Source organism: Taurulus bubalis (genome assembly GCF_910589615.1).
Source record: "Taurulus bubalis genome assembly, chromosome: 13".
Lineage (NCBI taxonomy): Eukaryota > Metazoa > Chordata > Actinopteri > Perciformes > Cottidae > Taurulus > Taurulus bubalis.
The window spans coordinates 2478981-2492369 of record NC_136601.1 but is presented as its reverse complement, the minus strand read 5'-3'; the positions used below and the strand labels follow the sequence as shown (position 1 = coordinate 2492369).

The 13389-nt window shown below is 40.8% G+C and overlaps 1 protein-coding gene across 1 annotated transcript in view; it reads right to left on the bottom strand.

Moving 5' to 3' along the window:
* Nucleotides 1–6570: 6570 nt before the first annotated feature.
* slc36a1 (solute carrier family 36 member 1) overlaps nucleotides 6571–13389 on the bottom strand; it is a gene marked incomplete at both ends in the record, with an annotated part of 24940 nt that continues 18121 nt past the window's right edge. The window contains one exon of the mRNA XM_079228443.1: nucleotides 6571–6848. Coding sequence (XP_079084569.1) covers nucleotides 6571–6848 — 278 coding nt within the window. The remainder of the gene's footprint in view (nucleotides 6849–13389) is intronic.

Here is a 13389-nt window from a genome sequence, read left to right as displayed (position 1 = left end):
AGTTAGCTAGCTAGCTAATTCCACCATGCTTTCATGGCTAGCTAGTGGCAAGTGCCGGTCCCTTTGCCGCTCCAAAGAAGGACAAGCTAACGTTAGCCTACCTAGCTAACGTCAGCCCGCGTCCTCCCTTTTCCCAACGTTTAACAACAACCACCATCTTCTTTTTGGACACGGAAAACAGATCAACGTCGGTCCTCGTTCCTATTTTATTTCTATGGTGCACACCCAGTTGCTAACCCAGCAACATGAATGGCGCAACGTCTACCTCGCATCATCGAGACGCTCTAGAAGGACGAGGACTCGTTGTGGACGCGCCGTTGAAAGTTCAGGACTTTACTTTTCAGTACCAACATTTGGGGCTGAGGGCTCTGGAGGTGGTGAAAGCCGTCGGTGGTGTTTAGTGCTGCTGAGCCGCCGTGTCTTTTATCCTCCTGGGACCGTCTCACCTCGTCGGCCTCTCAGAGCAGCACCGGCGGGACGGACTCCCCGATCCAGTACCAAGACACTTAACACCTGAGTGGAAAGAAAAGACAAAACACGGCGTGTCTCTGCCGTTCAGAATCAACACTGTGTGTTTGTGCACTTTCATTTCTAACACAAACATCAAAGCTGTTCATTTCAGTTTTCCAAAACTCACAAAAGCACGCCAGCGTTCACACATTGAGCTCAATTACACATTAAAACACCCTCAAGCGGCGAGTGCATCCACTTTACACTTCATATCTGAATATTAAACAGAGAACGAGAAGAAGAAGAGACGTTAAAATGAGTAACTAAGTTCTGAACAGTATTCTGACCACATCACTGTGCTTCACACTCCTGGAAAGTGGAGGCTGAATGTTGAATATGAGTCAGCGTGGTGATGCTGCTGCATTTCAATGTGTGTGTGTGTGTGTGTGGATCAGCTGTTCTCCCTTCAATGTAAAAGGTCCACCAAGGACCGTAAGCAGGGAGTGTGTGTGTGTGTGTGTGTGTGCATGTCTTTGTTTCATTTGTGTGCCAACATGTTGCCGGTTCCAAACCCAAGAAGGGATTTTTAAGAGAACCTTTTAAGTAAAAAGCTTTTTATTTTTTTCAGGAGGCATTAGCTGGGTAATTTGCAGGTTTTTAATTTGAGAAATACTCTGAATTTAGGAGATATTTGGAGGTGTTGGATGGTGGGGTTTTATTTTGGCTGAAGACTCGTATTTGCCTTACAGATATGAGAGTGCTATCAATCTGAACATCTATTTGCAAGAAAGGGATAAAAAAAATGTCCCAAACTGTCAAACTCTTCATTAAACTCAACGAAGAGACTAATTATTAACATGGAAATATAAATACTCTCTGCAAGAAAGGAATAATGTGCATCAGTTTCTCTAGAACCAAACCACCGCATTTCCCTTTCCCTTTATTTGAAAGTTAAAAAGTTAGATGTTCTATTAAAGCACGAGTTAAAAAGAGAATATGGATGTGAACTCACACCCACGGGAGCCGGTTTAATAAATCAAGCCGAGGTTTTTAGTATGAAGAAACTCGTTGAGGACAGAACCAATATAATTGGCCCACTGGGGGATTCAAACATGCCGGCCTTTTACCTTTTTTCCTCCTCTTTTAAGTGCTAAAAATCAATGCAATGGACTGAGCTTGTTGTTGTTTGTGTGTTTGGAAAAATACATATATATATATATATATAAATATATATACAAACCAAAGCGTCCGGCTTTCAGCCTCTCGCATTGGAAGCCAATGAGCCAATGAGAATGTACCTTTTCCTTTCATACGCTGTTCTTTGCACATCGCCTTGAAGAATGTTTCCTCTGAATGTCTGTAATGTTGACGAGACGAAAAGAAACCAAACGAGACCCCAAAACATGTCTTAATAAAAAGAAAGTTCACTGTGCTTCTTTCTTTCTTTGTTTCCCGCTCTGCGTTTATTACTGAAGGAAAGACGGCGTTCCTTCAGCTCATTCATATTAATGCAACATTAAACACATTTTCTCTGCTAATCGTCCCGTCAGCTTATAGGAAATATTGCACACAATTCATAGTAAGTCTTTTGGCATTTTTTCAACTTTCCTTTTACAATTATTTCAGCTATTTAAAAAAAACAAAAAACTTCACATATGTAGTAAATTTCGGAAAATCTTTTAGGTTTTTCTTTCAAATCTTTCAGCCATTTTCCAGAACTATTTTTTTCACACATTCAGTGGACATTTTACAAATAACTTCCACTTATCTTGTATACCATACTACGCTTCCATATCATTCCGTTTAACTTGGTTTAATAAAAAAAGTGCGGACAATTTGGTTAAATGTAGCATCTGGTGGAATATATTCAACGATATTTAACGAGCATTTCTTGAAATTACCTCGACCTCGTAGGCTTCCAGGAGTTTAAATTAAAAGTAAAGTTACAGGCGACGACCGTCAGGATTTATAAACATTTTGACCCATGGATGTCCATGACTTTTCACCCAATTTCCATCAGCAAACATTTTGTGAAATCTCGGTGTAAACATGAAAAAGTGAGAAAATGTAACATTTATATGACTTTTACAAAACTTTTGGGATTTTATTTTTTTCAAGGACTTTTCCAGGCATGGAAATAACCATTTTAAAATTGCATGACCTTCACAGGTTTTCCATGTAGAGCCTTCATCCAGAAGCATGGAGGACTATTTGTTTCATGGCTCATAACCTTCCAATAAGAAAGCTGCCATCTTCACCAGATTACAACGAGCTCTGCAGAATATAGAAGCTGTCGGCCGTCACTAGTGACGTGTCCTTTCGTGTCGATGACGTATGCGGTGACGTTGGAAGCCTCTGAGCCGGCCGGACCACGTGATTCAGAACATGTTTGTTGGTTTGCCGTGCGATTTGAAATATAAGGGGCAGAGAAACTCAATGGATTCCCCCTTCCTCTCTGTACAGCTTCATGTGTGCCTGTGAAAGGGTATTTTATAAAGCAGGCGAAATATTCTCAAAAAGCCCAGCACTGTGGAAAAGTTCTTATTTTTACTTAAAAAATTGGACACATCAACATGGACTAACGGAGCTGAGGATCGAAACACCGATCCTCTGACTGAAAGTCGGATATTCTAACCACCGACCCACAGTCACATCACAACCCTCTCCCAATTGGTTTCGACTTTTGATTTTGACCCCGCCATTAGATCATAAAGATAGACACAATATTAATAAGTTAATAATTGATGTATTGGCGTCACAAACATAATTTATTCCATTTAAAGCTTCACACACCAAAGCCACGGTGTCGTTATGATCACTGCTTGTTTTACAAGTATTGTCCACTTGGTGGCGCAGTAGAGCAAGTGAAGCTTCGGGACACGAGCGAACCGATTGGATGGAAAGCTTCAATGCTTCAGGAAGCTTCATCTCGCATCACACTACAACAAAGTACGAGGACTCTTTCAGCAAAGTGAGGCTGGATGCGTGTGAGCTTTATGGCGGGAAATTAAACCAACTGACATTTTTTTCCCGCCTCTCCTTCCAATCCAGTCGGCCTCCGTCTCCTTTCTGTCACTCAGGCAGCAGACAGACGCTCCAGGTCTCGTTTCCGTTCTGCAGACTCGAAGGCGTGACGTCATATGTTGTTGTTGACGGCATTAAACACACGCATGACCGCCTAGTATTTACACACGCAATGGAGGAAGTCAGATTCACACACGTTCTGTCCATCGTCTCAAAATCAATTACGAGTCTGAGAATGCGTAAAATATTATAATTGGAAAGTCTGCAACGAGCCAGAAAAAAACGTTTAAGTCGGGACGGCATTCCTCCAGTCGATTAACCCCGAAGAGGCAATTACAGAGCGCCTCCATGCACTGGGCCGTCCGCATTAGGAACAAATAAGGCAATTTAAAAAATAAATGAAAAAAATTAAATCAAACCGTCGGTTGAATAAAAAGACGTGCAACTTGTTTTTTTGTCACGTGACTTTACTTCCATATCGATACAAGTTATGATAATTTAACCCTTTTTAAACCTAAAATGTGCTAAATATCTTGTACATATGCTTTCTAATATAGCGTTTTGTGTCAATTCAAACCAGATTTATTTATAGAGGGTATGATTCAAATTGTAGTCAATATTAATCATTATTATCTACCCAACATCTTCCTCGTTGACTGTTTATGGTAAAAAAAAAAAAAGAAAGTTAAATGTAATTGAGGTAAAAATGATTTCTCGTCGCCATGAATGCATCATTTAAGACTCATATGAAATAAATACCACTTTTGTCCACACGGGGCGCCAAACATCACACGACAGTTGCTAAAAACAAAAACAGACAGTAAAGCACACTTTGATACTTTTGAATGTTATTTATTCATGAAGAGAATTAAGAAATGAAAGAGCGCTAAAATGACAATTTTAAGGGTTTTGTTTTAATACATTTATCAAATCTCAAAGATTTGTAGAGTGCAGCTTATTGAACTGTTGGCCTCAGAGAACCTTTGCTTGAAAACTATTTGCTAATTATCAAATTATAAATCAAGCAAAGTGAAATTAGTCTTCTTTGGGTCGCTGCACATCATCATCATAATCATCATCCTCATAAAGTGTCCAGTGGAGAAAATCTCTATTTCCTATAGAGAGATATATATAGATATGTATAGAAGGGAATAGGAGGAACATGGGAATATAAAATGCTTTAACATCGTGTGTGTGGACATTTACATGTGCAACAATGATATTTACACAAAAGCGACGTCAGCTGTGATTCAAACCAACAGCTTTTACACATAAGGCTCCAAGCGTCGAGTCGAGAACCAACAACCGTCTGTTTTCTGCCACAAAAACACCGAAGACTCACAACAAGAAGCTCGAGAAGGAACTCAGAACGTGTTGGCCGGCGGACGGGTTTGATTTATGATTTAATACCTACGGCGAGGAAATAAAACGTGTTGTATATCGTTATATTACAAGCAGAGCGTCTCTGTGATTAAACCAAAACATGTTCAAGGTTCAGCTGCAGGTCTTAAAAAATGCATGATGTTGAAAAACAAAATTATAAAAAAAAAAAAAAAACTGAACCTTGACTGTGGTTAATACATTAAAACAAGAAGAACAAATTGACTTCTACATGAAAAAAAACAGCAAAACTAAGTTTTCTTTCTTTTTTAAAAGTTATATATCGTTTTATTATTTAATGTTTTGTTGAGAAAAGGTGATTTGTTCTGGGGTTGAGTATCGGTGAGATTTTATTAATTAGAGTTTTCATAAAATCCTGGTTTCTTGTTTGTGCAAAAAATGAAGACAGTGAAAAGAAAATTAAAAAAAAAAATCGAATATACAGTAAAATATAAATATTCTTAATCTCATGAAGCTGTCGTCCATTTTCCCGTCGGTTTCTTGAGCCAGACGTTCCAGCATTATGCGATTTTGGGGCGTTATGAGGAGGACGACTACAACAACAACAAAAACGCCGCACTGACCCTCCCGTAATATATTAAAATAATTGTGTTGCTTTTATGTACATAAAGGAAATCAAGAATCACTTTCTCCAATATCTCATGATTACATCATCCGTAGCCAACAGTCGGGAACTCATATTTCCCCATTTCTTCCTTCAACAAGTGTGATTCACGTCCATACTTTTAAGCACTATGGTAAACAGGCATGGACACGAGTAATGTGAGCGAAATGGGAAACCTACGGAAGCCCAGAGGCGCCAAAATGAGGAAAATTAAATCCATTCATTTTCTGAATCGGATCTAAATAGTTCTCTCTCCATAGGGGAAATGAAGCGTTGTCAAGATAATCGTACCAACGGTGATTGTTTACATTTGTTAGGATCATTTCTGTTTGTTGTTGTAATGCTCACTTCGGCCACAAGAGGCAAAGTCGGATTAAGAGCGTTCGTGTTTTCTTTAGCGCAGCTGAAAACACGTTAAAGAAAGTAGTGTTACATAACTCACTAACACACGATGTACATGTGCCTTGTGTTTAGAAGTACACGGAGAAACTAAAACAGGAATGCATTCAGTCCCGTTTAGAATAAGATATTGTCTTTTGGCCGAAATGAGAACAACAACAACCGCTTAGAAACAGTTGAAAAAAAGAGAACATTTACCTCTCTGGGCTTCCATACTTTTCTTAAATTTAAACGGTGTCCAATAAAAACAGAAAAGCGCTTCGATACTCAACCCTTTCATTGTCCTACGTGAAGTTACAGCTACTCGATTAAAAGTATCTTCTATGTTAAAGTCGTGCACCGTTTCACGGAATAAGGCATAAATCAAAGTGCGACAAAAAAAAAAGAAAAATTGAGCCGAAGTCTAAAAAGATCTAAATGGAGAAGCAGTTTGGGTAACGAGTCGAGTAAATATCAGTTAAAAAGTTTGTTCTGTGAAATAATTTGGTGAAACGTCAATATATATTTAGGGTTTTTAAATGAAAACTAACCTCTAAAACCGCTCTTAAAAATCTCCCGAAGGAATGATCGTGATACGTTTGGAGAGACGGGAACCGAACGTCCTAAAATGGCCGCCGTATCCAAAAAACAGCAGCGAGACGAAGAAGAAAGTAAAAAATAAAAATGGCGTTCTAAAATGTCCGTGCCCGCGGTCACTGGAGGCTGAAGGAGGAGAACGTCTCTACGTGTTTCTGCGCGTTGCGGGCCACGATCTGCTCGACGGCGATGTAGGTGCCGGTGAGGAACCCGATCAACCCGATCAGGGTGATCACCACGTTCTTCGCGGTCGTCGGCGGCGACAGCGTGCCCTCCGAGTGAAAAGTCAGAATCTGGAGGATCGGCGGGAAGATCAGCGCCAGGAAGCTGCTGCTGACCGAGCCCACCAGAGAGATGACGAGGTCCAGCTCCGGGATCAGGACGGCGAGGGCGCCTGGAGGAGGACGAGGAGAGCGGCGTTAAACAGGTTCATACACATCTTCACCAAGGATTTCCATGACTTAACATTTCCATGACGTTTCCCTCAAATTTCCATGACTTTTGCCACCAAATTTCCATGACTTTTTGCCACCAAATTTCCATGACTTTTTGCCACCAAATTTCCATGACTTTTGCCACCAAATTTCCATGACTTTTTGCCACCAAATTTCCATGACTTTTTGCCACCAAATTTCCATGACTTTTTGCCACCAAATTTCCATGACTTTTTGCTACCAAATTTCCATGACTTTTTGCCACCAAATTTCCATGACTTTTTGCCACCAAATTTCCATGACTTTTGCCACCAAATTTCCATGACTTTTGCCACCAAATTTCCATGACTTTTGCCACCAAATTTCCATGACTTTTGCCACCAAATTTCCATGACTTTTGCCACCAAATTTCCATGACTTTGCCACCAAATTTCCATGACTTTGCCACCAAATTTCCATGACTTTGCCATGACTTTTAACCCAAATTTCCATGACTTTGCCATGACTTTTGCAACCAAATTTCCATGACTTTTGCATGACTTTTGCATGACTTTTGCCCCCAAATTTCCATGACTTTTGCCCCCAAATTTCCATGACTTTTGCCACCAAATTTCCATGACTTTTGCATGACTTTTGCATGACTTTTGCATGACTTTTGCCCCCAAATTTCCATGACTTTGCCACCAAATTTCCATGACTTTTGCCACCAAATTTCCATGACTTTTGCCACCAAATTCCCATGACTTTTGCCACCAAATTCCCATGACTTTTGCCACCAAATTCCCATGACTTTTGCCACCAAATTCCCATGACTTTTGCCACCAAATTCCCATGACTTTTGCCACCAAATTTCCATGACTTTTAAATTTGGTTTAATGCAGGGTTCATAAACATTTTGACCAATGCTTTTCCATGACTTTAAATCAAATTTCCATGATTAAACATTTAGTGAAATCTGGGTGTAAACAGTAAAAAGTGAGTAAATGTAGTATTTAAACTAACAATGAGAACACAAAGCATACAGTAAACCTTAAATGACAAATGAATGAGACAATAGTTTGATTAAAAGAATAAACATTTATATAGATGCCTGTATGTATGCCTGCTTATATTCTGAGTCTTTCTTTTAAAAGCATATTCATTATTTCAAACTCAGCGCAAATGAACGACATGAACACATGAATATAACACATTTACATGACTTTTACTAAACTTTTGGGATTTTATTTTTTTTCCAAGGACTTTTCCAGGACTGGAAATAACCATTTTAAAATTCCATGTCTCTTCCAGGTTTTCCATGACCGTAAGAACCGTGTTAAAAAGGGGAGCGACTGCAGGAGCTTCTAGAAAGTTCTGAAGGTCGTATGAAGAACTTTTTATGATGAATCACATGAAACATTCAAAACAAGCGAGAACGATCCTGTCAAACCTTCTGCAACGTGACTGAATGAAAACAACCAGCGAGGTAACGAGTCGTCAAATGTGACGAATATAATATTTTGCATCCGTCCTCAATAATCGTTTCTTGAACACAGAATCCTCCATGTCGTCTTTTTAAACATCTCAACATTCGTTTATTATGAATCATCTTCCATTGCACTGAAAACTCCACAGGAATCGATCCTATGATCTGGAGAAACTCGCCCTGCTCTCCGACTCGTTCTTGCGTGACAACGAGTGGAAGCATCTTCACCGTCTTAACGAGTTTCAAACGGTGACCTTGGGCGTCTTTGATACGTCTCTCTGGAGGAGGCGACTGCAGGAGAGATTAAAAAGGGAGCGCTTCTTTTGTGAAAGTCAGAACTCCAGAGGATAACGGGGCCGAGGAGGTTCAGGAGACAATGAAAGACAAGAGGGACGTTTGAGAAACGAGGTGAACTGCATCGTGGGAATACAAATGGAAGGAAGAGTAAAACGCGATGGAAAAGAGAACACGACGGAGACGGAGACGGAGAGGACGGAGACGGAGAGGACGGAGACGGAGACGGAGAGGACGGAGACGGAGACGCCCGCCGTGACACAACAAAGATTGTTTTTTTTCCACAGTCACCCGATTCATCTTCATCCGTTGCTGCTCCCGACGCCGCGCTGCATCGTCACGACCGAGGAGTTCAAGCTTTGAAACGTCGTTAGCCGCGTGGACACACACACACACACACTTTTTGTAGGTGACAGACTGAACCACAATCAACCGCTCACAGACAAGATCTGAGAAACAACAAGAGAAAAGGACCAACTGTTGAAGGGCCGAGGAAGTGAAGACCGTGAAAGCTGCTCTACATATTAAAATATAATAGTTCAACAGAAACACCACCTATAAAAGATCTTTAAGTGTTAGTTTACGAGCGTTGGCCAGATGGGGGCTGCATGTTAAGTGGTGTTTCTGTAGATGGAGCGATAAAAAGTAGTCAAAACTCTGAGCTTTTAAACTTCCTCACACCCACCAGCATCAACAGAAGCTGGGCGAGCCAAAGTTCAAATAAGCAGCCGGAAGAAGAAAGAAAAAAGGACGGACTCGGAGAGAAGTGGGGGTCCGGCTGAATTTATACCGTCAGCAGCAGTTTCCTGACTGAGCTCTCCAGCTTTTAAACCCTCAGAGAGAAGAAGCTCCCGGTAAGACGGAGCGCCAGTCAGCAGAGCGTCTGAGGTCGGATGAAAGACCTTTTCCCTCCAGCCGACCAGACGCCGTCTTCACGGCTCGTTAGACACGGGGAGGACCGACGGGACGTGGACAGTCCAGGGCTGTGCGTGCTAACGCTAACTAGCCTGCAGCGGCTACGCCTCTAGACAGCACGAGAATAGAAAACTAAGAAGTCTTCGTCACATTAACTTTATAGAATTCAGATAAAACTACCCGGACCTTCTGGCAAAGAATGACTTATGACTCTTCCTCGCATTGAGCTCACTTCTATAGTGAATTAAAATAGTGTAAATAAACGATTCTACCCACAATAACACCGTCCTCTGGCCGAACACACCGTTTATTCGCCTTTTGATCACTTTGTTTATTCCATCTTAAATAAATCCCATCACGGTGAACTCAAGTCCCGGTCGACCACAACAGAGACGAGCGCTCTGATTTAACGGTTTACACAGCGGCTCATTCTAGAGATGGAATTAAGACGATTTAGAGCGATCCACTAATCATCTCAGTCTGCTTCTCTGGTTACAGCTTGACAAATTTGCTTATTTTCTCATTTAAATTAGTTTATTTTTGGGGTTTTAACATCTGAAGACATCGCCGAAGGCTCTTGAGGATTTACGACCGACAGGACGAACACGAAATATCATAAAACCTCTCGGACGGCGTCGACATGTTCGACTACCAAAGTTCTTTTCATGTAGCGACAGAACTTCCCTCCGTTAATGAACCGATGTCTGCAAAGCTACACTTGTGATTAAATGCCAATTAAAAATGATAAATGAACTTTCCACAAAAGGATCCAAGAATCATTCATCGTCATTACGCAACACATGGCGGCAAAAGCTAACGCAGGTGTAGCTCATTCGCTACGGTGAAACTAAAACATGAACATTCCTGTGCTTTTTGGCGGGAAATTGCATGAGGATGTCGTGCTCAATAATTTTAACTCGACTAACACACACACACACACACACACACACACACACACACACTTGAGGGCATCCATCTTGTAGAAAAGCACAAACTTCTGTGAGAGTTGGCCGTCCTCACTGATTTATTCCTTCTAGATCCTCTACAAATGGCGAGAACTTTAAAAAAAAAAAAAAAAAAAAAGGAAATTAAATGGATCCCATCAGGCCTTGGGATGCTGTTGCATTAGGAGTCAGCAGCTTTGGCAAAGTGGAAACAGGAAGTAGACTCATCACAGTTACCGATTCAATTAATCGTGTAAAATTACAAAACTATACAAGGTAGCGGAGGCCGTCGTTACTACGAGGGTTTTAATTAATTTAGTCAGGAGTTGACCTTTTGCTGGAGGGAATGTAATCAATTTGGAATGTGATGATTATTATTTCATTTTATAGTTAACAAGGAAAGCCTAAGTGAAAGCAGAAAGAAGGGACAGATCCCACAAAGCAAATATGTTGGATATAAAAACAGCGGTTAGATATTAGTGTGTGATGAACAAAGCTAACATCTGCAGTAAAAGTGACGCTGACCTGATGAAGCTCCGGTTTGGAGTTTTAACAACTAAGTTGTTAGTGGCAAGATTCTTTAACATGGAAACAGATGATATATTTAGACAGCTCAGGCTCTCTGGCTCCAACATGGCATCAAGGTATGGAAAAACATATTCGCCTTTTTCATTATAGGTTGAATGTTCACCACTGCTCCCAGTGGGAACATGTACTTTTTGGTAGTAGTAGTATTAATAGTAGTGGTACTACCTACTGCTGGTGATCTGCTCCAGCTTAAGAGCTCAAACTCTGCATGACGTGTCGTTAATGTCTGATTTCACACCGTCTTCTAAACCTTTACCTCTCAAACTCCATCGCTGTCCCTATAAGTACAGAAAGGTCCAACATATGCGCCTGAAGTCTGACCTTCAGTCACTGAACAACATCTGAGGGGGAACTGGTCGACTTTAAAAGCCCCGAGTGTGGTTGGAAATAGTTTAAATCTCTTGTATGCCCAGATTTCCAAGCAGTAGGACATTTTTGCAGTGTTTTTTAGGTTCACGGTCTCAAGTTTCAGGCTCTCGTTTCCTTTAAAAAGATAAAAAAAAAAAAAAAAAAACAGTTTCACCCGACTGGAGCAAACGCACAATGGGCGTCTCGTCTTTGTAAACGATGTGGCATTAAAAGATGGAGGGGTTGCTCAGACAACACTTGCATGGAAACAGATACACAGCAAACTCATGGTCACGCAGCCTGAAGCACTGAATGATCCAGAGTTTACACAAACTACACGAAAGCACACACACACAAAAAACACACGCTATTTAAAAAAAAAAAAAAAATCACTTAATTGATAACGAGTACAAGTATGAACACAACGCAGAACAAAAGCTCTCATTAGAGGTTCAAATAAAAACGAAGCCACGCCCCTTTAATTACAATGCTTTACCGGTCCATGAGAACTGGAAGTAGAGAAGAAACCAGCCTTCCAGTGTTGAAGTTAAGAGATTGCGTGTGAGCAGACTAATGAGGACAAACAGTGTTTTCACAGCGCGGCTTCAGGGAAAACTACAACCGTTTGCCTTCTGCACAAAGACGACGACTGAGGGAGACGATCGCTCCGACGTGGTAGGTCTGAGAGGAAGATTACGACGAATAAAAGACATCTGCCGCTTGTTTTAGAGCCCGGCTTCATGAATACAGCCGCACCAATCTCAAAATGTAATGTATACGCAGGGGAGCCATTTTAAATTTGTGCTTTAAATGTAAAACAACAACATCTGTGTGAGATCAGGACAATCTCCTGCAACCCAACGGCATCGCGGCGTCGACTGAAGCAGCAATGTGTTCCAGAGGTGATGAAAACCAACACGCCCCAAAAGAACAACAACACACACATCAGAGAGCGTTTCTACACTCAATGGAAATAACAAACAGTTATTGAACAAAGAATACAAATAAAAAAAAAAAGGGTAAAAACTATTTAGAGACCGAACTCAAAATGTCATCAAGAGACCAGTCCAGCCTGCCAGGTCTTTTTTTTTGGAAATAACATGCAATTGCTGCCAAAAACAGCAACAAAAAAAAAAAAAAAAAAAAAAAAAAAAACCACACTGCAGATTGTTGACAGTTTGAAAGAGGGAACAGCAACGGGTCGTTAAAATAATAAAAACGGTTCATCCTCTGTGAGACGATCATCTAATCTCCATTAGTCTTGATTGGGTCAACGTTAAAAAAGGGACACGACCTCAAACACGATTAATCCTCTGGGGACCATGAATATATGCAGCAGATTTCATGCAAAGATAGTCACTTCATGAGATAACTTAACAACAACAAAGGTGTTGATTAAATGGAAATGTGAGTCAGACACAAGGTCACTAAAACAACAGTCATCCATCACAACACTCACCAAGACCATAGAACAAACAGAACAACCAAAATACTCTTTTTGGTTTATTTCTTTTGTGTAAAAACACTCAAATTTGCTATAGAGTCTAAACTAAACCATCTTTTCAGATGCATTACAAAATCACAAAATAGTTTACTGAGGTAATGAATCAAGAGAGAAGTGGCGTCATTTTCTCATAGACTTCTATACAGTACATTCAGTAGAGAGAATGCAGCTTTAACACATGACTCATACTTCTATACAACCAGAGGAGTCGTCCCCTGGTGGTCAGGAGAGAGAATGCAGCTTTAACACATGACTCATACTTCTATACAACCAGAGGAGTCGTCCCCTGGTGGTCAGGAGAGAGAATGCAGCTTTAACACATGACTCATACTTCAATACAACCAGAGGAGTCGTCCCCTGGTGGTCAGGAAAGAGAATGCAGCTTTAACACATGAAGCATATACTTCTATACAACCAGAGGAGTCGTCCCCTGGTGGTCAGTA